Source organism: Dipodomys spectabilis, unplaced genomic scaffold (genome assembly GCF_019054845.1).
Source record: "Dipodomys spectabilis isolate Male_0828 unplaced genomic scaffold, ASM1905484v1 ptg000096l, whole genome shotgun sequence".
NCBI classification, from domain to species: Eukaryota; Metazoa; Chordata; class Mammalia; order Rodentia; family Heteromyidae; genus Dipodomys; species Dipodomys spectabilis.
This window is the reverse complement of record NW_024870773.1, coordinates 2,972,201-2,999,937: the sequence shown is the minus strand read 5'-3', so window position 1 is coordinate 2,999,937 and position 27,737 is coordinate 2,972,201. Positions and strand designations below refer to the sequence as shown.

Genomic DNA, 27,737 nt, shown 5'->3' with positions numbered 1-27,737 from the left:
AGACAAAAATTCATGATAAAACTTCTCTAGCAAAAGTTGTTTAATATTTTTTTCTTATCATACACAAACTCCTTAATGTGTTTATTAACTATTGTGTACTGTATACCAAACAAGGAATAAAGAAGGTTCTGGCCTCAAAGGCATGGAAAAAACTAAATTTTAATAAATATATATTTTTTACAAGTTTAGGCTAATGAAGTAATATTTAATAATTTTAGAATAATAGGCTCAATTGAAATGTCTAATTCATTTTGTAGAAGATAAAATTTTAATTAATCAGATATATGCATATAAAAGTTAAGATTATGTAGCTTATTTTAAAGGAAATTTTAGACTTATAGTAAGTAGAGAAAAGTAAACAGGTTAGAACTGTTACAGGGAGTCCTCAAGACAGAGTCCTCCTATCTTGGACTGGGAAGAAACTGAAGAATAAATAGTATTTTTCAGACATTAAAATTCAGTGCTTCCAGTTTGAATATTTAGCCAACTGAAAACTTTGTATAGTACACAGAGTAACAATTAGCAATAACATGAATTTGAAATAGCATAGTATAACTTGGCATGGTGCCATTTTTTGGTAGTCTCAGCATATGGAAGGCTGAGATAAAGGATTTTATTTTTCAATTAAAGAATTGTTATAAAAGTGATGTAAGGAGGGGGTTAGAGTTTCAAGTACATTTTTTCTTGGAGAATGTTATTTAACAAAAGGATCTTTGATACTAGTCTGGGCAGCATGGCCTTAACACAAACAAGAACCATATAGCCTAGTAAGAGAACTATAAGAATTCTGATAGGGTGGAAAAATTATGGTAGCTTGGTTATAGCAATGAAGTAGAGAACTGGGTCATAAAACGATGTATATCTGGGCTGGGAAGGTGGCTCAGTGGTAGAGCGCTTGCCTTGCATGCATGAGTCCCTGGGTTCAATTCCTCAGCACCACATAAGCAGAAAATAAAAGCCAGAAGTGGCACTGTGGCTCAAGTGGTAGAGTGCTAGCCTTGAGCTGAAGAGCTGAAGAACAGTGCCTAGGCCCAGAGTTCAGGCCCCAAGTTCAGGCCCCACGACTGAACCTCCCTCCTCCCCCCCCCAAAAAAAGAGATGTATGTCTTAAGGATATGAGTTACATATAGAGACAGTGGGATATCCTCAGACAGTAAAGTATCAGTAGTGTGGAAGCATATATTATAGAAAGGAATTTGGACGAAGTCTCTTAAAGTGTAGGTTGATAAACCAGTATGTTTTGTTGTTGAGAAGTAGTTTAATTCCATTATGATCAAATAGGATGCAAGGAATTATTTTGATCCTTTTGTATTTGCTCAGACTTATTGTGTGACCTAGGATATGGTCAGTTTTGGAGGATGTTGCATGGGCTGCTGAGAAGAATGAATTGTGTAGTTGCTTGGTAAAATACTCTAGAGGTCTGTGAAGTCTATTTGGGTTATTTAATTCACAAGCTTCTTTGATGATCTTTTGTTCAATAGTTGACCTGTCCTTTTGGAAGAGGTGACAGTGTCCAAAAAGAAATGTACTCTTTGCTGACTTATGTAATTTTAACCCCTCTGTGTATCAACTTTATAATAACAAAAACAACAACAATAAAGCTTCTATGAGCCATGCAGTTAGCTCACACCTGTATTCCTAACTAAGGAGGCTAAGTAAGATCGAGATCATGGTTTGGAGCCAGGCTGGGCAGGAAAGTCTCATGAAACTTACCTCCAGTCAGCCACCAGAAAAGCCAAAAGTGGAGCTCATTTTGCTAGCCTTGTACAGAAGAGCTCAGAGGCAATGCCAACGCCTTGAGTTCAATTTTAGGACTAGCACAAAAGCAAAAAAAAAAAAAAATCACCAGTGGAGTGATTAGTAAACATAGGATTATCTTTCATCTAATATTCATAATGGTGGAATAAACGAATAAACTCATAATAGATAACCCAAGTAAATATCATTACAAACCTGGTTAAAATAAGTAGTAGCTTTTAAAAAATGTTTCATCACTTAGAAGTTTTCAGGTTTAAAGTCTGTCCTTGGTAACTAGTATTAGCATTAGTTACCTACAGAGACTTGGTTATGTGGGGTTTGTTTAAGGAAGTGAGCTACTGAAGGCCAAATTACCTTATAATTTTCAGTATTAACATAACTAATTTCTAGTTCCAATAACAGCATGAGCCTGTTATGGTCATTAATTGCATTTAGCATTGAGCCTGGCTCATGATAAATCTTTTGAAAAGCTTTTTTTGGTTGTTGTTTATTTTTAATGATAGTAGGAGTTAAACCCATGGTCTTGTGCATGTACTCTACCACTGGATCGGTGCTCCTGGTGCAATTGCAGATTGCCTCCTTTTCAATTAAATTAATGATAGAACTTTAAGAGATTACCTATGCCTGAATTTTTAAAACAGGACTGAATTTCCTTATTTAGAAAAAATTGTTGCCGGATACTGGTGGCTCATGCTCATAATTCTAGCTACTCAGAAAAAGAAAAATGACTTAGACCTACTGAGAAACACTGTTACTGATCTTGTCTTCTAATTATTTTACATCAATTTTGAGTTGCTGAATAGTGATTTAAATTGTATTCTACATAACTATAACTTCTCAAATATCTTCATTGAAAGTGTATGTATACTCTTTATCAGTAATTAAACATCCTAAAACGATGAGATCAAAAACCATTAAAAAATTCAAAATATTGTTAACATGAGTAACATTTATCTGAAAAGTGACTTTTTCACAGATGTTGAACTCTAGTGCCTGACTTAAGTGGATGACACTTAGAATCTTGTATCTACTCTTTCATCCAATTTTTTGTTGTTGTTGGATCGAAACCTTGCACAGCCTATGAGTAATTGCCACTGTGTGATTGTGATAGGATGAAGAGGGAAAAGAAAAGATCATTTTAGTTTCAATCTTGTGAAAAGACCTCAACACTTAGCGCATCTGCTGGCTACAATCTGAAGGTCAATTTAGAAGACTTGAAAACTGTTTTTTGTTTGTTTGTTTCTGTTTTTTAATTAAGCTGTTGCTGGGCACTTGTGGCTCATGCCTATAATCTAGATATCAGGAGGCTGAGATTTGAAGATTACGGTTTGGTGCCACCCTAGACAGAAAAGTCTGTGAGACTCTTATCTCCAATAAACCACTCAGAAAAAGCCCGGAGTGGCGTTATGGCTCATGTGGTAGAGCACTAGCTTTGAGCACAAAGAGACTCAGGTACAGCATCCAGGCCCATAGTTTAAGCCCTAATTGGAAAAACACATTCAGCTGATTTATTTCTTCAAGCAAAGCTTTTGGTAAAAAAAAAAAGCAGTGTGTTTTAACATTTTGATCCAAACCCATTTTTTCCTTTAGGATAGGTGACATTTTACAATCCATTACTATGAAGTACACTGGTTTAAACCACACTACACCATGGTAGTGTACTCTGTTTTCTTCAGATCTCGTTCTATGTCTGGCCAGTCTAGCTATCCTCATATACTTTCCAAGCAAACTAATTCTTTCTGATAAAGGCAATGGAAAAGAATTTTTTAAATTTGGCATTTTTTTTGTAATTGGTCTTATGAAGCTCAGTTTGTAGATTGTGAGAGTTAAGAATTCCCCAGTGCTTTTAAGTTCTGTCTGGGCACTGGAGTAATATTTAGTACTCTCATTGTTTTGAGATGTAAATATAATAATGTGTGACAGAATCTTTTTCCAACTGCTCTCAAAAGTTCTGGTGCATTTTCAGAGTGTTGGTTTAGTGGGAAATAATTTAACATTTGAAAACGGGTTTTTTTGTGTGTGTCTTGCTTATTTCAACACATTAGTGGATTAACTGAACTTCTGAGAAAAAAAAAGCTGTTTCGGTCAAGTAAAAACTGATAATAAGCCTTGAGTTTCCTCAAGCTTTGAAAATTTGCCACTGTACTGCTGTGAACTCCAAAAGACAATATAACATTGTTGTCGTCCAAAGTGACTCTAGGGAATAAAAAAAGAGTTAACTAAAAACATACTTAGAGATTGCTAGATTTCCTGGGGCTATTACAGGTACATAACCTTTCTTGTTTACTTTTGGAGATACTTCTATGAAACTTTCCAATTTTTCTAACTTCATTATGATTGTTACATTGCCCCCCAAATACCTGCAAGAGACTGATTAATTTTAACTATGGGGTAATTAATGATCCAGCTTATACTATATACTGAATGAGATGAAGTTCTAATTACTATTTGACACATTTTATGAATTTTAAAGACAAAGGTAATTCATAGCTTTTAATTAGCCTTCTATAAACAGTTAACACAGGCAGGTACTTTTATTTATGTATGCTTTGAAAATGTTGATACTCCAAATATTAAGTAATTAAAAACATTTTCTAATTTTTAAAAATTATTTTTAAGCCTTATGATTCTTCGGATGACTGGTCTGAACACATTAGCTCTTCTGGGAAAAAATATTACTACAATTGTCGAACGGAAGTTTCACAGTGGGAAAAACCAAAAGAGTGGCTTGAAAGGTATTTGCTTTTAATCCAATTAAATAGTTACATTTATTTTAGGTTAATACAGCATTAACTATTGAGATACACAACTTCTTTTTGAATTTCAGTGATTGGTTTTTTTCCCTATGTTTTCCATAGTTCTACTTTTAAAGGTTTTGGGCTGGGCATGTGGCTTAGTGGTACAGTGGTTGCCTCGCTAGCATGCATGAAGCCCTGTGTTTTATTCCTCTGTACCACATAAACAGAAAAAGCTGGAAGGGATGCTGTGGCTCAAGTGGTAGACTGCTAGCCTTGAGCACAAAAGCTCAGGGACGGTGCCCAGGCTCTTAGTTCAAGCCCCAGGACTGGCCAAAGAAAAAAATCATACTAAAAAAGGTTTCACAGCTGGGTGCGAATGACTCAGACCTGTAATCCTAGCTACTCAGGAGGCTGAATTCTGAGGATTGTAGTTTGAAGCCAGTCTGGGCAGGAAAATCTATGAGACTCTTACCAGTTAACTACCTGCTACTCCCTATTAACTCTTCCTCCCCCCAAAAGTCTCAGCTCATGGGGACTTTGTGAGTAGGTCACTATATTTAATAAAAAAAAAATTAAGCCTATGTTAATCATAAATGCAGCTTCCTTAACTTATTTTATTTTTTATTTTGCTAGTCATGGGTCATTGTCCCTGTGCTTCTCTTGCTCAAGGCTAGCCCCAGTGCAGGGCCACTTCCGGGTTTTTTTGTTTATATGGTACCGAGGAATGGAACCCAGGGCTCCATGCTTGCTAGACAAGCACTGTACCACAAAGCCACATTCCCAGCTCCTTCCGTATAATTTATAAGAGAAATCTTATGACTTTGATGTCATAAATGTTTTATAAGATGTAAACATTGAGAATTTTAGTTGTGGGTTCTGTCAATGAGAAACATTTTGCTGTTCATTTGTTACATTTTGTTGAGTATTTGGCCAGACAATACGTAATTTGATAGCATTTTAATGTTTCTCTTTTTACTTTTAGAGAACAGAGACAAAAGGAAGCAAACAAGATGGCAGTTAATAGCTTTCCAAAAGATAGGGATTACAGAAGAGAGGTGATGCAAGCAACAGCCACGAGTGGGTTTCCCAGTGGAAGTAAGTATTAATGTTTTTCTTCGAAATAGTATAACTGGTTTATTATTGCTGTCTGTTTATGTAAATCAAGATAAATGCAAACACACATGATTTCTTTTATGTATGATCTGTCTCTGTTTGCATTTATTTCCCAGGAAGGATAAAGATAAAGTTTTTATGTTTTAGAGGATTGACATTTACTTAAAAGGCAAAAACAAAGCAAAAAGCAGGTGGTGGCCTCTCCAAGTTTTGTTCTATAAAACAGGACATTGAATTTACTGGGCTTTAATAAGCGAATCATAGATCATAGCCAGGTAGAATGAGAAGCACCTATTGGCTTTTCAGGTTATCTGTGAAGATCTTAATCTTTATAGCTGGTACCTGACTTGGGGTTTTTGGCTGTGTAGTGGTATGAAAGAATATATAAAACCATTTTTATTATAGTTTCAGTAAGCTTCCTAAAGTACATAACACTTTATTATTGTCCATTACCTATAAAATATCTGTGTCAGCATACCTGAACATGTTACAGTTTAGGGTAGGCTAAACTGATTTCAGTAGTTTCATGTGTTCAGTGTATTTTTATCTTTAATAATAGAAAACTTATTGAAACATAATGCACATAAGTCGAAGAAGATTTGTATTTGGAAGTTAATTTCACCATGATTCTAGAGTTTGTAATGTAGCTCTATAATGAGTTTTCACAAAATTATTGAAACTATTCTAGAACTTTTAAGAGTTTGATCTATAAAATAAAACAGTGGGCATACTTTAATGTTCTTTTGAGGTCAAATTTTGTGTAACATCACCTTAGTTTTTAATTGGTTCTGTAAATTTAAATTTTTAACTAAAGGTTTGTGCTTCCTTTTCTCAAAATAAAATGTAAATGCCCTGTAGAATTCTTCAGGAAATTTTGGGAAAAAATTTAAAATAATTTAGAGATCCTTAGATTTTAGCATTTGAATTATGTTTCTGTAACTCAAAATTCAAAGAAAAGATTTATTTGGTCTCAAGGTGATATTGATTATTTAGTGGCAAAAGCTTTTTAAGAAGGGTGCCTATTGCTCACGCCTGTAATCCTAGCTGTTTAGAAGGCTGAGATATGAGGATCCAGCTAACCTGGATAGGAAAGTCTCCAGTTAACCTCCAGAAAACCACAGCTGGCCTGTGGCTCAAAGTGGTAGAGTGCCTGGGCCCCAAGTTCAAGTCCCATAACAGACAAAAAGACAAAAATAAAAACTATTTTAAGATAGTAATATAGTCATTCATGAATGAAGTTTAACATTTATACTACCTTTTAAATAATAGTGGGGACTAGGAAGGTGGCTCAGTGGTAGAGCGCTTGCCTTGCATGCATGAGGCCCTGGGTTCGATTCCTCAGCACCACATAAGCAAAAAGGAAAAAGCCAGAAGTGGCGCTGTGGCTCACGTGGTAGAGCGCTAGCCTTGAGCTGAAGAGCTGAGGGACATCGCCCAGGCCCAGAGTTCAGGCCCCACGACCGGACCCCCCCCCCCCCCCCCAAAAAAAATTATTAGTGAAGTTTATGTGATTCAAAGTGTTAGAGTTAGGAAATTAAAGGTTGTGTGTCAGTGTCTGTGTCGTGACCCTGCCTGTGTCCTGGGGCTTGCGTGGAGGCCTGTGTGCTGCCTGAGCATTTGTGCTCAGGGTATATGTTGTATGATCCAATAATGTGTGTGTTTGGTGATAGGGCTAGCATCAGGCAGTAAAATAAATTCAGCCAGTTCTCTCTTCCTAGGCTGATGTTTCCTGAAGCGGAAAAAAATAAAGCCAAGTAAATCTAACGTATTATTTCTAAAATAACCTTTTATTTAAATTTTCCTTTGAGCGAAGTAAGTGAATGGAAGAATTAGAATAAGTTTCAATAAAATTTCTGGGAATGGAAAAGCATGTGTGTGTCACTCAGTTGTATATCTGTGTGAAACATTTTCTATAAGTTTTTTTATCTTCATGATTGCAAAGTAAAGCAAGTGTATTCTTAAGGAAAAAGTGGTGAAAGTTTTCAATTTTTTAACTCAGCTATCATTTGGAACATTCTTTTTCTTTTCCCTCCCTCCTTCCCGCCCTTTCTCCCTTTTCTTTCTTCCTTTTTCTTTGCTTTCTCTCCTTCCTTCCTTCCTTCTCTCTGTCTTCTATTCTTTCTCCTCCCTCCCTCCCTCCCTCCCTCCCTCCCTCCCTCCCTCCCTCCCTCCCTCCCTCCCTCCCTCCTCTCTCTCTCTCTTCTCTCTCTCCTTCCCCCCTTCCCCCCCTCTCCATTCTCTTTCTCTCCTGCCCACCCGCCTGCCCTTCCTTTTTTTTCTTCTCTTTTTCTCTTTCCTGGTCCTAGGGCTTGAACTCAGTGCATGGGTGCTGTCCATGAATTTTCTGTGATGAAGGCTAGCACTCTACCACTTCAGCCACAGCTCCACTTCAGATCTCAGCCCCCTGAACTGCTAGGATAATAAGCATGAGCCTCTGGTGCCTGGCTTTTTTTTTTTTAATCAAAATAATTTGCTTGTAGTTTATTAAAACCATAAAAATATTTATGTAGACTACTATCACCTTATTTTAGTCTGACAGAAATGGTATAATATTTAAACTGAAATATTCAAAGCTTTCAAATTGTGACTATTTTTCATTATATATTAAATATCAGTTATCAATCAGTGTAACAGTGTGGTATATGTTACAAATTGTTTCTCAACTACTCAGAAATGAAGGCTTTGTCCTAATTAGAAGTCTTTCTTGGATTTAATGAACATTTTTACAACAAACAGCAATTTTTTTGCCTTTTTTTTTTTTTTTTTTTTGCTGGTCCTGGAGCTTGAACTCAGGGCCTGGGTACTGTCCCTATGTTTTTGTGTTCAAGGCTATTATTTTGAGCCATAGTTCCACTTTGGTCTTTTGATAGTTGATTTGAGATAAGAGACTCAGGGATTTTTTCCTACCCAGGTGATTCTCTGCTCTTAGCCTCCTGAGTAGCTATGATTTATAGGTGTGAGCCATGAGTGCCCAGTTGATGGTCCCTGAGCTGCTTTTTGCTCAAGCTAGTGCTCAGTTTTTTGGCACTAGGGGAGTCCTAGGGCTTGAACGCCGAGCCTGGGTACTGACTGAGGTTTTTTGAGCAGTAGTTCACTTTTGTTGTGTATATGTACCACATGTATCAATTATGGGGCTCAAATTCATTGCCTGTGCTGTCCTTGAGGTTTTTTGCTCAAGGCTGACCCACTTGAGCTATAGCTTCATTTCTACCTTCTTGGTGGTTAATTGTTAATAGTGTCTTACTGACTTTTTTGCCTGGGCTGGTTTTGAACCAAGATCCTCAGATCTCAGCCTCCTGAATAGCTGTCCATTACAATTATGTACTTTAGGTGTGTGGCTCACTTCTGGCTTGTTTGGTGATTGATTGGAGATGAATCCCATGAACTTTCTTGCTTGGCCTGGCTTTGAATCAAGATCCCTGGACAGCCTCCTAAATAATATGATTGGGCTGGGTTCAAACTGAATTCCTTAGATTTCAACCTCTTTGAGTAGCTAGGATTTTAGTATATGAGCCTTTTCCTCTGTGAGTAATTTTAACTAATTGCTTAATTTGTATTATCTTTTATGTGTACTGGTACTGGTACTGGCACTTGAAAAGCGATGAGGGTCTTGTGCTTTTACTTGGCTGTTTTCATCCTAAGCTAGCACTCTACCACTTGATCCAGAGCTTCACTTCTATGATTTTTTTCAATATGTATAGAGGTTATATGTATTTTAGGTCAGAATGAGATTAATTATTTTCATTTCTAATTAATATATTTTATTATTATTATATAACATTTTGCTGCTTGAATATCCATTCTCTTATAAATGATTTCCATCGTCATTCTTTTTTTTTTTTTTTTTTTGTCGGTCGTGGGGCTTGAACTCTGGGCCTGGGTGCTGTCCCTCACCTCTTCAGCTCAAGGCGAGCGCTCTACCACTTGAGCTACAGTGCCACTTCCATAAATGATTTCCTACTGGTGAATGCTTGATCTTTTTTAGCCTTTTCCTACTTGAATTAAGATTGAGTACTGGGCTGGGAAGGTGGCTCAGTGGTAGAGCACTTGCCTTGCATGCCTGAGGCCCTGGGTTCGATTCCTCAGCACCACATAAGCAAAAGAAAAAAGCCGGAAGTGGCGCTGTGGCTCAAGTGGTAGAGCGCTAGCCTTGAGCTGAAGAGCTGAGGGACAGCGCCCAGGCCCAGAGTTCAGGCCCCACGACCGGACCCAAAAAAAAAAAGATTGAGTACTATTAGCTTACCTGAAATAAGTCAGTGGCTATACTGAAATACAGTCAAGAACTATGCTTTTTTTCCTTTCCTTTTTAAATACTTATTATTTTTTTATGGGGGTCTGGTCCTGGGGCCTGAACTCTGGGCCTGGGTGCTGTCCCTCAGCTCTTCAGCTCAAGGCTAGCGCTCTACCACTTGAGCCACAGCGCCACTTCTGGCTTTTTTCTTTTTGCTTATGTGGTGCTGAGGAATCAAACCCAGGGCCTCATGCCTGCAAGGCAAGTGCTCTACTACTGAGCCACCTTCCCAGCCCATAAATACTTACTTTTTTGATAAGTAGTTGTATGAAGGAGTTTCAATAGCAGAATTTAATTTTTTTTTATAAAAGTGATATACAGAGGGGTTGTAGTTTACATAAGTCAGGTAGAGAACTTTTTTAATGTGCCAATTTGGGGGCTTGAACTTGTGGCTTGGGCCAACTCCAGGCTTGAGTACTGTTCTTGGACTTTTTTGCTCAAGGCTAGTTCTCTACCTCTTGAGCCATGTCTCTACTTCTGACTTTATGGTGGGTAATTGGATGTAAAGGTCTCATGGACTTTCCTGCCCTGCCTGGCTTCCCACCATGATCCTCTGATCTCAGCCTCCTTGAGTAGCTAGTATTGCAGTAGAGAGAAAGCTATTTGAGAAAGGAATTTAACTGTGTTGCCTTTTGTTTTTAATTGGTTAACTGAGCTATAGATATTGTGGTAGTAATAGTAAGCCATGTGTTTAATGTTGTCTGCCTAAAAAACGTTGGGTGATTTCCTATTTGTCCAATATACAGTATTTGTATAATAAGTAAAAGACACATTGAGGTTTATATGTTGAGGGATGTTAATGATATGCATGTTGGAAATTAAGGGTAAAAATTTCAATTTAATATTGATTGCTACCATATTTGTCTTCTAATTGCAATAAATTCAAAGAAACTTAATTAGAATCTCTTAGCACTACTGTGATATTTTGGGTCAGATATTGTTCTAAGAGAATATTTTGGGTTGTTGAGCATCATATCCGGTAGATTGCACACTTAGAATCTAGCATAATTATCCTGAGGCAAAAGGTTGTACAAGTAGATACCTGTTTTATCAGGTCTGATTTCACTAGTTCCTATAATGCTACTGTCCTTTACTTCATACTTAACTATATTTCATATAGAACTAAAAACTAAAGGAAGTTAAGGCAATAGTAAGGCTGTAAAGGTTTAGTTAAAGCAGTAAAAATTCTAAGCATTCAAGTGATAATCAGTTTGCGTAAGGAAACTACAATAACATTCTAACAGTTTCTTGTCCATACAAGTCAATAATTTGTTGATGTATCCATGTGGACATTTGTATTCTTCAATGATAGTCCAGTCTATTTATCTTTTAAGGTAATACAGAATATTGTATAAGTTAATAACACTGAATTTTGTGTATTAGGTAATTGTCAAAAGATTGAGGGTTTTGGCAATAGCCTAGTGCCTTTTAAAATGTGGATTTTAAAAGTTGGGAGTTTCCTCGTGACCTTTTGAGCTTTAATCAGGGTGTTTTCTTTTTTCTTTTTTACATTTATTTATTTGTGCTGGTACCAGATCTCATGGTTTGCTTGTTTGGCTGGCATGCTGCCACTCCAGCCAGACCTAGGTTTGCTTTGTTGTTGGTTATTTCAAATATGGCCTCTTAGGTTTTTTTTTTTTGGCCTGCTGAACCTCCATCATTGGAACTCACTCTCTTGAGAAGCTAGGATTATTAGTGTGAGCCACTGACACCTGGCTTTAGGATTGCCTGTTTCTTTACTTGGAGTTTAATCTCTAGCTACTGAGATTGGATACTACAGTTTAGGTTAGAAACTTTTTTTTTTTGGGAGGGGGGGGGAGGGTCCGGTCGTGGGGCCAGAACTCTGGGCCTGGGCGCTGTCCCTCAGCTCTTCAGCTCAAGGCTAGCGCTCTACCACTTGAGCCACTTCCTGCTTTTTTCTTTTTGCTTATGTGGTGCTGAGGAATCGAACCCAGGGCTTCATGTATGCAAGGCAAGTGCTCTACCATTGAGCCACCTTCCCAGCCCTAGAAACTTTTTATTTTATTTTTTTTTGCCATCATGGGGCCTGAACTCTGGGTCTGGGTGCTGTCCCTCAGCTCTTCAGCTCAAGGCTAGCACTCTACCACTGGAGCCACAGCGCCACTACTGGCTTTTTCTGTTTATGTGGTGCTGAGGAATCGAACCCAGGGCCTCATGCTTGCAAGGCATGCACTCTTAACCACTGAGCTACCTTCCCAGCCCCCCTAGAAACTTTTTAATAAATACTAAATGTTAACATGATTTTTGAAAACATCGTACTGTTTTTTGAATAAAATTTGAACTATTTTAAGTATATATTTCTGAGGTTAAAATATTTTTGTGCCTTTATTTTGAAAGTGTATTTGTTTTTAATGTCACTAGTAGAGTCTTCTGATTATGCTGCAGATGTAGTCCTTCTCTTCTGCCACTATATGTATCGTTTTGTTAGTATAATTTAAAATGTTGAATGGTTGATTTAATTATAAATTTGGGGTTTCTTAAAAAGATACCATTGAAGCATTAGTAGTAACTACTTAAGAGCCCCCTAATTAGTTACCTAAGTATTTAGAAAAAGCAAACTAAGGAAGATAATACTCCTTTGTAGCTGAACCGCTGTGGATAATTTGGTTAATTATTGGAATCTGTGTCCCATATTTTAAAAGAATGGAGCATATATTTTTATTTTCAAAACTTTAAAAGTTTTCTTTGAGTAAAATGTTGTAACTACATTGATTTTTTTTTTTTTTTGTAACTTTAGTATGGTTCTAAGAATTCTAAGAAACTTAACAATCCACTTGAAATCAGAGTATAGAGTAATTTTTATAGTCAGATAAAACTCTTAGCATTTGAGTATTTATATTCCAGTGGTAAAACTGCAGATAATAACTGGGCTTGCAGTTGACAGAAAGATATGTTGCTAAATTAGCTGATGTTAAAAGATAGGATTCTAACGTAATCTTTTTTTCTTCTCCCTTCTGTCATTCCAACATCTCTTTTTTCGAACTGTGAACTAAAGTGGAAGACAAGCATTCCAGTGATGCCAGTAGTTTGCTCCCACAGAATATTTTGTCTCAAACAAGCAGACACAATGACAGAGACTACAGACTGCCAAGAGCAGAGACTCACAGTAGCTCTACGCCAGTACAGCACCCCATCAAACCAGTGGTTCATCCAACTGCTACCCCAAGCACTGTTCCTTCTAGTCCATTTACGCTACAGTCCGATCACCAGCCAAAGAAATCATTTGATGCTAATGGAGCATCTACTTTATCAAAACTGCCTACACCCACATCTTCTGTCACTGCACAGAAAACAGAAAGAAAAGGTATGCCATTATTACTAGATGCTGCACGTTGAACTATTCTAGTTTGATATGTGACATGAATTATTTCCTTTGGCTTAAAGCTTAATTATAGATTCCTTATAAACCTTAAATATTACTATATAGACTTAGACATAAAGTTAGTCATTTAGCTTTTTAAAAAAATATATAATTGTCGAGATTGAGAACTTTTTTTGTCATTGACAATGAAGTCAGGTACTTAATTTATAGCATTCAGCAGTGGTTTACATAGTAGGGTCAAGTCAAATGAATATTCTTTCATAAGCCCATGAAATGTTTTTTTTTAATTTTGTGATATTATCTTGATAGTTTACAGATTGTCCTTGTTTACTTTTCATTACATTTTGTGCTGGTCCTGTGGCTTGAGCTCCATTTTCAGTTTTTGGTGGCTAATTGGAGATAAGAGTCTCATGGACTTCCCTGTCAGGGCTGGCTTCCAACCTTGATCCTTAGATCTCAGCCTCCTGGAGTAGCTAGTATTACAGGTGTAAGTCATGGGCACCTAGCCAATTCCAACATTGAAAAACATATCTCTAGGGGTTGGGAAGATGGCTTGGTGGTAGAGTGTTTGCCTTGCATGCAGGAGGCCCTAGATTTTATTCCTCAGCAGTACATAAGCAGAAAAAGCCCGAAGTGGCACTGTGGCTCGAGTGGTAGTAAAGCACTAGCCTTGAGTTGAAGAGCTGAGGGACAGCACCTAGACCCAGAGTTCAAGCCCTACGACGAACAAAAAAAACCATTTCTCTATATAGCATCTATTTAGTGATTCTTACTTGTGAATTAGAAAACTAAAGCATGATGTTTACAAGATAAAGAGTGTTAGTTTCTGAAATAGATCTTAATTCTGAAGAATAGAAATAAATATAATCAAAATTATGATTATATGACTCAGTGTTAATAGCCTTAGTATATTTGAAAAAGAGAAGCATTGTTGACAACAGTTAACTTTTGGGAAGTGATACAACACATAAGCAGTATAGTATACTTTATAGGCTAGTCACAATTCGAGACCTGTATTTCATATGATGTTTTAAAGAATATAATTGAGCCACTTAAGAAAACAAATTTTCATGGCTTAGCAGTTCATTAGCAAGTGATGAATTTTTAATGTTACATGAGTTTTGAGAATGAGTCGCTAAGTAAATCTGATACTTCATTGTTCACATTGATACAATTTGTTGACAGAGTTCAAATAATTGGATTTATTTTGTTTCATTTATGAATGCTACGTACACATCCTTTCTTACTCTGGCTATTGTGTTACTTTTACCATACAGTACACAATACATCATAGATGATGCTTATTCCAGATGTGTAAAATCCTTTAAAAATTGTTATAACAAAACTTATAATGCGACCATTGTTAGTAAAATTCTTGAATTAAAATTAATGTATTAGCTAATATATTTTATATTTTTTTGTTTCTGATATTTTATATGAATGTTCTTCATAAAAGTTAATTAAAAATCCTTGTTAACGTTAAAAAAAATTTCAGCTAGGTGCAGTGGCTTTTGTCTCTACTCCTAGCTATATGAGAGACTTAAGGACCACTTGAACCCAGAAGTTTAAAACTGTCCTGGGCAACATAGCAAGACCTTGTCTTAAAACAAAATACATTGCCTTATGAAAGTCTTCATTTCTTTTTCACCTTTAAACATTAGCTTCTTTAGCTAATTCTTGAATTTTGTTTTTCCTTGGGCTTCTATTCAGTTTTCTATTTCTGTTCTCTTCTGCTTCAATATCATCCAGCCTTTTATCTCTATGCTGCGTTCTCTGTGTTTTTCTCTGTTCTGTTTCTCTCTGGTTTTTGTTTTATCCAACAGACCCTCTTTTTTTCTGGGGGGGGCAGGTGATTATTATGATATCTAAATCTTTAAGTTTTCTATTGTAAAATTACTGTATAGAGGGGTTACAGTTACATGAGTAAGGTTATAAGTACTTTTCCTGTCAAGCTACTTCCTCCTTTGTTTTTTCTCTACCATCCCTTCCCTCCTCACCTTCCCCCCAAGTTGTAAAGTTCGTTTTCAACATAGTGTCTTGTACATCTCATTGTTAGTGAGTCAGTCTGTATCCTTGTTTAGCATTTTATTTCCCAATACCTAAATCTTTGTTTACATGTGCATTTATCCTCTTTTTCCTTTCCTCTTCCCTCCTTCCCTCTCTCTCCTCCCTTCTCCTCTCTCCTTTCTTCTCTCTCCTCCCTTGTCTCTCCTTTCTTCTCTCCTTTCTTCTCTTCTCTCTCCTCTCTCCTCTCTCCTCTTTCCTCCCTCTTCCCTCCTTCCTCTCTCTCATCTCTCTCATCTCTTTCATCCCTATGTACCAGTGAACTCAGCCTGTGTGCTGTCCCTGAGCTTTTTTTTGTTCAATGCTAGTTAGTGTTCTATCCCTTGTGCCAGTTCTTTTGGTTCTTGATTGGAGATGAGTCTCAGACTTTTCCTGCCCAGGCTGTCTTGGAACCATGATCTGCAAGTTTCAGTCTCTGAGTAGCTAGGATTATAGGTGTGAGACACTTGGTTGCTTGGCTTTCTAGTTTTTTGTTTTGTTTTGTTTTGTTTTCTTGGTATTTGTATTTTCTCAGTCAGATATAGTGTGTACCCTTTTATCAGAATTTATATTGTTCACTATGGAACCCACTTTTCAAATTTGTCCTTGTTTTCAACAATTCTCATTTCTCTTTGACAAATCTCTGATTCTGTTATTGCATCTGTACATGCTCTTTTAACTCAGTGCAGTTACCGAAAGTCAAATTATTTCTCCTGAGAGATCTGATGCTGTTCTGCCTCCATCTCAATTCATAAAGTGACTCGTATAAAATTTAGATTGAATATATCTCATTTTCTTAAAAACTTAATGGCTTTCTATGAAAGTATAAAGTGCATATTTTGTACTGTAAGTAAATTTAAGTATTTGAAGTTTATAGCAAGCACTACTGGCTATCTGTAATTATTAGCTTGATTTCCAGCCATTCCATTCTTACCTTCCCTTTGTTCTGTTTACATTTTGTACATTCTGTATAATATGTTCTGAGACTTTGTTAAACAGAACATGTTCTTTTTTCCACTCATATTCTGTCTTACTCAATGTTTAAATTTCTTTTACTTTTGTTTTTTGGTAGTGTTTTGGTTTGAACTCAAACTGTAGACCTTGTACTTGCTACACAGGTGGAACTTTACCACTGCCCTCAAGTTTTTTTTAATACCCAGCACTAGTGTTTCTAGTTTTTGTGTCATTTAACCTCTCTGTCTTTCCTAAGTGCTTGTACTTTTTATATTATAGCACTTAAAATTTTAGTTGTCTAATTTTACATACTAATTTTTTTAGGGTTAAATGTGTTGAATTTTCTACTTGGTTTTCCTACCTGTTTACACTCCTGTTTCAATGACTTTCCTGACAGTGTAATGAAACATATACCAGATTTGATGTTGTTTTACATATTTGTAATTTACTTTTTTAAAAACATTGTAAGGAAGGGTAATATGCAGTTGAACATTGATACTTTTCAAAACACATGGAATTATTAGGGGCAGCTTTTTATTTTAAATCTATGTTCTTTTCCTTCAAATCAACTGTAGTGAAAGATATCACAATCTATATTAGTTGAAGAATTCAAAATTATTAGCAAGTCAGACAATTCAAGCTTAATTCTGGAAAATGTGTTAGCTAAACATAAGCATCATATTTATGTATGTATATGTATGTAGTAAAATTGCTAAGAAATTTTGATTGCCTTTAAATTGCCTGCTTTTGTGGAGAGAATTGTATACTCTTTCATGGCATTTTTGTTTTTAATTTAGGATATGTTTCTTCAGTAGTATAAGTTCTGATCTTTCTGGTTAGCCTCCTATTTATCTTTATGAAATGTTCCTTAATTTGAAGTATATATTTAAAGTATATTTCCTCAACAGAGGGAACATATTACTTCAATAAGTTCAATACTGACTTTCTTTGTTGTCATGGTCATGATTTTCCTTAACAAACAAGTTATACAGATATGGATTAAGGATGTAGTTCAGCAGCAGAGGACTTGACTAGCATGCTTGAGGGACCTGGGTTCAATCCTCAACACTGCAAACAAACCAGTTATGTAATTTACATTGGAGATGGGTGGTTGAAATCAGGTTTGTCTGCTTACTGTTTTATGTATTTGACAAATTATAAATAGTGTGTAAATATTTGTTGTAAATTGGAAAACAGCTGCAGTAATGGTAATCAATGTGTTTATGGTTAGAGGAGGGTCTCTTTGGCCATAGTTCACAGTAGGAGAAGGCTTAAACTGAAAGGATAGTTTGAAGTCAGCCTGGCTAGAAAATTTATAAGACCATATCTTGAAGAAAAAAAAAAAGATGGGTATGGTGACATGTGCGTATCAGTCCAACTATAGTGGCCATCATAAATAGAAAGATTTTGTTCAAGGCCAAGTAGGGCAGAGAGATCCAATCTAAAAAATAACCAGAACAAAAAGAGTTGGAAGTGTGGTTCAAGTTACAAAGAACAAGTTTGAAGTTCAAACTAGCCCCTTCTGAGAATCTCAGCAATAGATTTATTGCCAGTTTATTATTTGAGAGAAACAACCTAAGGTAAACCCAAAGAAGTTATGAAAATGTAATTTTGTATAGAACCATCCTGATAATAGGTAGGGTGGAAGAAAGGGGCTACTTTCGTGCTCCCATTTAACTTGGACCTCTCAATTAAATGTATCTCTTTGTCCTGCTGATATTTGAGCTTTTTTGTGTATGAGACATTATTGGATAATTACATAGCAAAGTGATAGAAGAAAACTTATGAATTTATGAAATAGCATCATAATGACTTTTTTTGGGGGGGGGGTCCGGTCGTGGGGCCTGAACTCTGGGCCTGGGCACTGTCCCTCAGCTCATCAGCTCAAGGCTAGCCCTCTACCACTTGAGCCACAGCACCACTTCCGGCTTTTTTCTTTTTGCTTATGTGGTGCTGAGGAATCAAACCCAGGGCCTTGAGCATGCAAGGCAAGTGCTCTACCACTGAGCCACCTTCCCAGCCCTGCAGTAGTAACTTTTTATAAACAATTTATATACGGCCATTTAAATAACTATTTAAATATCTAGGTCTTACATTTCAAGTACTGTTACTCTTAGTAAGATCATTAACTAGCTATAGTGGACAAATCTTAATGAACATAGATTTATAAAGTATTTATTTAATAATAAAAATACTGGAGGATTTTTACTCATCATTAAGTTTAAGTTTATTCAACAATAAATATGGCATTTTGACACAGTACATTTATCCTTTCAAAAAAATACATTTCACCTTAGAAGACATTTAAAACATCTCTGTAACATAATACCCAAGATCGAAAGACAGATAATAAATTAGAAAATATTTATGGGAAATAAGAGTTGTTTGGAGTATATAAAGTTATATTAGTAGCTCAGGATAAGTTTAGCAAACTTTACTAATAGTTGAAAAAATGTCCTTTTTATGTTTTAGCTGGAAAGAAATTCTCAGTGAATAGAAAAATGAGTTGTAACATTAGTAACATTTTCAGGTACATTTATAAGTGCATGGCAGACAGTTTAGAAAGCTGTTATTACTCATGATAATAAAAGTGTCACAAAAAAATAAAAGTCACAGATTTATGGAAGATGTTTCCATCAATACATTCTTTTCTCTATAACATTTGCATGTATTAACCTTTTCCATGTTGTCCATGGTATACTAACTAGTATTGCCAAATAGGATTAAGTGTAGCTGTAATTTAAAGTTTCACATATATACTTGCTGTGTTGGTATTGCAGTACTTGTTAGAACACCACAGCAAATTGATCAGAAATGCAGTTATTACTAGTGTGTTTTAGAAATCTTATTAAAAAGGAGTTGACAAACTAGAAAAGTACAATGAGAAAAGTTTTTTTCCCTCCCTACCCCCCAGAGCTGAAGACCCAACTCAGGGCCTTGCACTCAGCCAGGCAGGTGCTCTTCCAATGAACTAAATCCCCAACCCCAAGAAAAGTTTTGACTGTGTTTTGTGCTCTTGGGTGATTTGCCTTTAGTTCTTGCCTTTAGTTCTAGGTTACTCCCTCTTGTGGCAAAAACTGGAAATACAAATTGGTCATTTATAATTAAAAGCATAAAGACTTTTTTTTTTAAATCTGAGAGATACAAACAATTAGAAAGACTTGCTTATGGTGCATATTATAAGTATAAAGTGGGAAATTAAGTTTGGAGTAATTTAGAGATCAGTAGATATCTTTGTAAGTGACATAGGCATACACAATCAAGACTGCTAGAGTTAAAACTAGACATCCGTTTGTAACCAAATCTGATAATGAAAGAATATTTAAAGTAGCCAGAGTTGCTAGAACACTTGTGAATTTTACACCGAATGAATGGAGTAGTGTCTGATATTCCTTAAAGTACTATATTTGTTTTCTTTAAGCCTCTTTTTTTTATTGTGAAAATCCTGTATAGAGGGGTTACAATTACATGGCAAGGTAATGAGTACATTTCTTATCAAGCATTGTTGCCTCCTCCTTTGTTTCCCCTTCCCATCCTTTTCCATCCCCCTCCCCCCAGTCAAAGTTGTGAAGTTCATTTTCGACATATCATCTTGTACATCTCATTTTGTTGCAGTGGGTCCACTTGTATCCCTATTTAAACGATTTGTTTTTTTCCTTCCCTTCCACAAATTATACCAACATCAAATATAGTGAAAACGGGTTCTATCATGGGGAAGGGACATGCAAAGCAACAAAGAAATATCTTTTAAATTTTATTTATTTATTTATTTATTTTTGGGTCCGGTCGTGGGACCTGAACTCAGGGCCTGGGCGCTGTCCCTCAGCTCTTCAGCTCAAGGCTAGCGTTCTACCACTTGAGCCACAGCGCAACTTCTGGCTTTTTTTCTTTTTGCTTATGTGGTGCTGGGGAATCGAACCCAGGGCCTCAGGCATGCAAGGCAAGCGCTCTACCACTGAGCCACCTTCCCAGCCCAAAGAAATATCTTATATATATGTTAGACACAATAGCAAGAAAGAAAAAACATTTGAGTTCCTAACTTGGGGTTCATTTTGCTTAACATCAACTTATCTGACCATTTCTGCTTGTCTCAGACATATACTAGTTATTGCAAATAAGGGAAACCATGGGACCTATGTTTCTTTGGACCTGGCTTACTTCACAATATAATTTTTTCCAAGTCTTTCCATTTCTTAACAAATGGGGCAGTGTCATTCTTCCTGATGGAGGCATAGAATTCCGTTGTGTATATATACTACATTTTCTTGATCCACTCATCTGCTGAGGAGCATCTGGGTTGGTTCCATATCTTAGTGATGGTAAATAATGCTGCAGTAAGCATAGTTGTGCTGGTAGCTTTAGTATGGCCTTGTTTGTGATCATTTGGGTAAATTCCCAAAAGTGGGATTGCTGGGTCATAGGGGAGCTCTATGTGGAGACTTTTGAGGAACCTCCATACTGCTTTCCAAAGTGGTTGAACAAATCTACATTCTAACCAGCGATGCAGTAGGATTCCCTTTGGGCCACATCCCCTCCAGCATCTGTTGTTATTAGAGTTTTAATTATAGCCATTCTAACTGGGGTAATGTGAAATCTCAATGTTGTTTTGATTTGCATTTCTTTCATGGCTAGAGAAGTTGAGCATTTCTTCATGTGTCTATTGGCCATTCTTATTTCTTCTTCAGAGAAGTTTGAGAGAATATTTTAACTTGTATCTATTTCTTGACCATGATAACAGTGGTGTTGTAGAAAAAATGATAAGGGGAGTCTATGTTCAATAAAATTACTAGTAATTGCCAACTTCTGGGATCATGAATGTTAGGTTCCTAGAGTTAAAAATGAGAGTTATGATTACTTGTGACCATATATTACTCTACTGCTATGCTCTTGAAGCATAGCAGTTTTAAAGTTTTTAAGAGATGGGTTTGTACAAGAAATTAAATACGCTCTAGCAAATGTATATGAACATCTTAAACAATATTTAAGTTAAATAAATTTGAACGTCTTAAACTTTTGTTATTCCCTTATTTGTTATACTCTTTTCTATATTGAACTCACATCAATAAAATTCCATGGTATGAAAATGCTAATCTCTATAATTTTTGAAGCAGTCAGTCACAATGCTATTACAATTGTTGAGAAGCAGTCACAATGCTGTTACAGTTGTTGAATGTTTCTCCTAATTTAACTGTGTATCAAATCTTATACAAATCTATCAAAAATCTCTATGATGGTATATTGTATTTATCTTCACTTTTTCTGTATGATGCCAAGTTATATTTCTAATGTGGCTAATTGTCTAGTTTATAGTTGTTGCAAATAAGGTAAGTGTGAATGGATATGTCACTTTATTATACTTCCAATTATTAAAAGTAACTTTGTTTTGTTTGCTTGTTTGTTTTTTTTGTGCCAGTCCGGGGTCTAACTCAGGGCTGTCCCTAAATCCCCCCCCCCTTTTTTTTTTTCCTCAAGGCTAGTACTCTACCATTTGAGCCTCTGCTCTTATTTCCAGTTGTCAGGTGTTTTATTGGAGATAAAGATATGTCTCATGGATTAGCTTAGGCTAGTTTTGAACCGTGATCTTCAGATCTTGCTTCCTCAGTAGCTAGGAATACAGGAGCAAGCTACTGGTGCTTAACAAATGTCTATATATATCTATTTTTAAGCCATTCAGATGAAATATCTTCTATACATTTTTCTGTTGAGTGGGTATTTATTTGTAGAAAGTCCTTAAAATAATCAGATTGCTAACATTTTGGATTTTTTTTTTTTTGGGGGGGGGGTCCAGTCGTGGGGCCTGAACTCTGGGCCTGGGTGCTGTCCCTCAGCTCTTCAGCTCAAGGCTAGCACTCTACCACTTGAGCCACAGCGCCACTTCTGGCTTTTTTCTTATGTGGTGCTGAGGAATCGAACCCAGGGCCTCGAGCATGCAAGGCAAGTGCTCTACCACTGAGCCACCTTCCCAGCCCTATTTTGGATTTTTTAAAATTTTAGAAATGTATTTCTTAAGGTCAAAGATGCATTGCTATGTTTTCTTTTTTTTTGTCGGTTGTGGGGCTTGAACTCTGGGCCTGGGCGCTGTCCCTCAGCTCTTCAGCTCAAGGCGAGTGCTCTACCACTTGAGCTACAGCGCCACTTCCCGTTTTCTGGTGGTTTAATGGAGATAGGAGTCTCACAGTCTCTCCTGCCCGGGCTGGCTTTGAACCGCGATCCTCAGATCTCAGCCTCCTGAGTAGCTAGGATTACAGGCATGAGCCACCAGCGCCCGGCTATGCTATGTTTTCTATAATAGTATTAAACATTTAAATAGACAGGCAGAAGTTAATTTGTCCTTAATTTGGCTTTTTATTAACTTTTGTTTATCTGGTTAGGGCATTTCCTGCTGTTCATTTTCTTTAGGAATTTAGGATTAATGCCATCAACTTGTCAAATGTTATAAAAATGTGCTGTTGGGGCTTAGAATACATCTGTGTTAAATCTGTGTAAATAATTTGAAGTTGGAGTTTTTCATATTATTTCTAAATAATAAGGCTGGTATTTTTCCCTATTAATGTTAAGATTAAAGTAGTATGTATAAAAGTTTATGATGACCATCTCTCATTCATTATATCCTTGGCCCATTTTAAGGGTGGCTATCATGGTCCTCATCCATGGGTTATTGCTGTGGCTATCAGTATTTTTTTAAACCTTAGTTTATAAAACTCGCAAGTTAAGTCATGTAGAATTATGTTCTTTTAGTATAACCTATTTGAGTGTGTAGTTCATAGATAACTAAGATAACATGACTTGTATAGTGTGGCACTTTCTAGTCAGGAAAATTGTTCAATAGTTTTTTTTTCCTTTTTTTAAAAAGACAGAATCACTCATGAATAAAAATTAAAAAATATGACTACTGTTCTAGCTAAGCAAATAGTTAGCATACTTGTAAGGCTAGAATAAGGTCATCTATTAGGTGCCTAGAACATGGAAAATGCTATTGTAATGTTTGCTGTATTAAAAGTAATGACTTTGAGCCTTATTATCTCCTTTTCTATTTATAGAGTCTACATCAGGAGACAAATCGGTATCTCATTCTTGCACAACTCCTTCCACATCCTCTGCCTCTGGGCTGAACCCTACATCTGCACCTCCATCCTCTGCTTCAGCAGTACCTGTTTCTCCTGTTCCACAGTCACCAATACCTCCATTACTTCAGGATCCAAATCTTCTTAGACAGTTGCTTCCTGCCTTGCAAGCCACGTTACAGCTTAATAATTCTAATGTGGACATATCTAAAATAAATGAAGGTAAATTTTCATAATAATGCTTCTATGTAAAAGTTACTTGCTTTGTACAAAATTACATTACTTAGAAAATTTGTAATTTAAGAATGTGACTTTTTTCCATTTTAAATTCATATTTGAACTTTATTTTTATTTTTTTAAATTTTATTGTGAGAATATCATACAGAGGAGTTAGAATAACATGGGCAAGATTACAAGTACATTTCTTATAAAGCATTGTTGCCTCCTTCTCGTTTCCCTTTCCCATCCCTTCCCATACTCCTCCCCTCCCTCCCCCCAACCCTCCCTCCCCACCCCCCCACCAAAGTTAAGTTTTGTTTTTTGACATTACGACTTGTACATCTCATTGTTGCAACAGGTCCACCTGTATCCCTAGTTAAACGATTTGTTTTTTTCCCTTCCCTCCACAAATTATACCGACATCAAATACAGTGAAAGTATGGGTTATACTGTGGGGGAGGGACATATGCAACATAGAAATCATCTTATAAATATGATAGAAACAATTGCATGAAAGGGGAAAAATAAACAAAAAAAAATTTGTGTACTTATCTTGAGGTTCATTCCCCTAACATCAACTTATCTGACCTTTTCTGCTTGACTCAGACATATACTAGTTACTGCAAATAAGGGAAACCATGGGACCTATTATTTGAACTTTCTTATTTGGGATTTATATCCTCTGTGGTTTAATGCCGTATTAATATTGATGTGTATTTTACAAGATGTGGTATATGCCTGTATTACGTGCTTAGGTGAACTGTGTGTGTGCGCACCCACTACTACTGGAGCTTGAACTCAGGGTCTGGGCACTACTGCTGAGCTTTTTTTGTTCAAGGCTAGTGTTCAATTTTTTTGTTGTTGGTGGTGGTGATGGGGCCTGAACTCTGGGCCTGGGTGCTGTCCCCCAGCTCTTCAGCTCAAGGTGAGCACTCTACCACTTGAGCCACCTTCCCAGCCCCTGTTCCAACTGTTTAAATCACAGCTTCACTTCTGACATTTTTGGTAAGTTAATTGGATCAGAGTCTCATAGACTTTCCTGCTTAGGCTGACTTTTCACTTTGATCCTCAGATCTTAGCCTCATAAGTAAATCGGATTATAGGCATGAGCCACTAGCACCCTGCTAAGTGTGAACTTGTGTAAGAACAATGCAAAGAGGATTTGTTAAAACTTGTATCAAACTTTTCCTGTATTTTTGTTATTATTTTTTGGAGGGCAGTGTGTTAGGTGAGACAGTCTTGCTATGTAACTGGGTCTGCTCTAGGTCCTCTTGCTCCAGCCTCTCCCAAATTCTGGGATTACAGGAATGAACCAAAGTCCAGCTTATTACTGGTATGTTTCTAACACTTAAATGTAATTGTTTTGACATGTTTAGTTATTAGACTTTGGGAATTTAGATAGCTTTACTTAAAATACTTAGTTTTGAGCTGGGTGCTATTGTCTCATGCTATGATCCTTAACTACTCAGGAGGCTGTGATCTGAGGAATTGTGGTTTGAAGCCAGCCCATGCAGGAAAGGCTGTGAGACTGTTACTCCCCATTAACCAACAGAAAACCCAAAGTGGAGTTTTTTTGTTATTGTTTTTTTTTTTGGGGGGGAGGGTCCAGTCATGGGGCCTGAACTCTGGGCCTGAGCGCTGTCCCTCAGCTCTTTAGCTCAAGGCTAGCGCTCTACCACTTGAGCCACAGCACCACTTCTGGCTTTTTTCTTTTTGCTTATGTGGTGCTGAGGAATTGAACCCAGGGCCTTAGGCATGCAAGGCAAGCGCTCTACCACTTAGCCAACTTCCCAGCCCCCAAAGTGGAGTTTTGACTCAAAGTGGTAGACAATTTCAGGCACAGTGCCCAGCTCCTGAGTTCAAGCCCCATGACTGACAAAAACAAAACCCCCTTAATTTTTTTTTTTTTTTTTTTTTTTTTTTTTGGGTCCGGTCATGGGGCCTGAACTCTGGGCCTGGGCGCTGTCCCTCAGCTCTTCAGCTCAAGGCTAGCACTCTACCACTTGAGCCATAGCGCCACTTCCAGCTTTTTTCTTTTTGCTTATGTGGTGCTGAGGAATCGAACCCAGGGCCTCAGGCATGCAAGGCAAGCGCTCTACCACTGAGCCAACTTCCCAGCCTCCCTTAATTTTTAAAAATTTTTTTATTATGAAAATACAGAGGGGTTATAGTTACATGAGCAAGGTGTAATGAGTATATTTCTTTTTTATTTATTTTTTTTTGGTTCTGGTTGTGGGGCCTGAACTCTGGGCCTGGGTGCTGTCCCTTAGCTCTTTAGCTCAAGGCTAGCGCTTTACCACTTGAGCCACAGCGCCACTTCCGGCTGTTTTCTTTTTGCTTATGTGGTACCCAGGAATCGAACCCAGGGCCTCATGCATGCAAGGCAAGCACTCCACCACTGAGCCACCTTCCTGGCCCCTAATGAGTATATTTCTTATCAAGCATCATTGCCTCCTTTGTTTTTCCCCTGCCCCCTACCATCCCTTCCCTCCTACCTCCACAAGCCCCTCCCCACCTAAATTGTAAAGTTAGTTTTTCAACATAACATCTTGTACATGTTATTGTTACAATGGGTCAACCTGTATCCCTATTTAAACATTTTGTTTTTTTTCCCTTCCCCTCCCCAAATTATACCAACATCAAATATAGTGAAAATGGGTTATACTGTGGGGGAGGAACATACAAAGCAACAAAAAAAATCACATGGTACCTTATAGATACAAAACCCCTTAATTTTGGGAAGAAGTAACTTTACCATTTTTTTGTTTCTTGATTCAATTCTAACTTTGTTTTTCAAGATGATGCTAATGTGTTTCAGCAGTCACCTTAAAAGAATCCTGAAATTGATGTGGTTTTAATTTCAAAAGCATTCAGATTCAAGTATTAACAGAATACCATGAAATTTCTTATCAGAAGTTTCAATTTTACACATTTCTACATACTATATTAAATAAATGGTAGTGTCAAGTGATATTTATAGGGAAATGTTGGCACATCTTCATTGTGGGTCTGTTAAGTTTCTTTTTGCCTGGCACAGATCATTTCAAATGTTAGATCTATTAATTTTTGTGTTCTAGGCTTTTATTTTGTAAGTTCTTATTTGAGGCCAGGTATATTGGCTTTGCCTATAATCCTGACTACTTTGGAAGAAAGTTGAGATTTGAAAAAGAGAAGTTGAGTCCAGTCCTGGGAAAAAATTAACATAACCCTCATCTGAACCAACAAAACCTGGGTATGGTTCCACTTTAGCTGGGTAGGAAGCATAAATACAAAAATGGAATTCTAGACCAGTCTGGGCATGAACATAAAATCCTATTCAAAAAATAACTATAGTGGGTGGTAATGACTCACCTGTAATCCTTGATACTCAGAGTCTGAGATCTGTGGATCCAGATTCAAAGCCAGCCCAGGCAGGAAAGTCGATGAGACTCTTTATCTCCAATTAAACGCCAAAAAGAGCTTGGAATGGAGCTGTATTCAAGTGTAGAGTGCTAGCCTTGCGCACAAAAACTCAAGGACAGTGCCCAGGACCTGAGTTCAAGCAAAAATGACTAGGGCAAGGCTCAAATGGTAGAAGGCCTATCTATTAAGCCTAAGACCCTGAGATCAAAATTTGAGTACTAGGCCGGGTGCTGGTGGCTCATGCCTGTAATCATGGCTACTTAGGAGGCTGAGATATGAGGATCACAGTTCAAAGCCAGCTCCAGTAGGAAAGGCCATGTGACTCTGATCTCCAAAAAAACACTAGAAAACCGGAAGTGGTGCTATGGCTCAAGCGGTCTTGAGCTGAAGAGCACAGGGATAGTGCCCAAGCCCAGAGTTAAAGCCCCACAACCTACCAAAAACAAACGTTTGAGTACTGCCAAAAAAAGTTTTTATTTGATGGGCTGGGATGTAGCTTAGTGGCAAAGCCCTCGCCTAGCAAGTGCAACGTCCTGGGTTCGATCCCCAGTACCAAAAAAGAAAAGACAAAAATACAGTTAAAAAAAAAGTTTTTAGGAAGTGGCGCTGTAGCTCAAGTGGTAGAGCGCTCGCCTTGAGCTGAAGAGCTGAGGGACAGCACCCAGGCCCAGAGTTCAAGCCCCACGACCGACAAAAAAAAAAAAAAAAAAAAAAAAAGTTTTTATTTGAAATGCTCATAATTTTTGTGGTTCTCTTCGACTTTCATGTTTCTAATTCCATAGCTCTTTGGTTTTATTTGAATTTAGGAAATA

At 37.1% G+C, this 27,737-nt stretch overlaps 1 protein-coding gene across 10 annotated transcripts in view; it reads left to right on the top strand.

Moving 5' to 3' along the window:
• Wac (WW domain containing adaptor with coiled-coil) overlaps positions 1–27,737 on the top strand; it is a 70,950-nt gene that overhangs the window by 31,262 nt on the left and 11,951 nt on the right. For 8 of the 10 annotated variants that reach the window (XM_042685878.1, XM_042685875.1, XM_042685879.1 and 5 more), the window contains exons 5-8: positions 4,378–4,493; positions 5,479–5,591; positions 12,917–13,225; positions 23,281–23,526. In XM_042685878.1, coding sequence (XP_042541812.1) covers positions 4,378–4,493; positions 5,479–5,591; positions 12,917–13,225; positions 23,281–23,526 — 784 coding nt within the window. The remainder of the gene's footprint in view (positions 1–4,377; positions 4,494–5,478; positions 5,592–12,916; positions 13,226–23,280; positions 23,527–27,737) is intronic. The other 2 variants (XM_042685880.1, XM_042685881.1) reach the window with 1 other exon arrangement.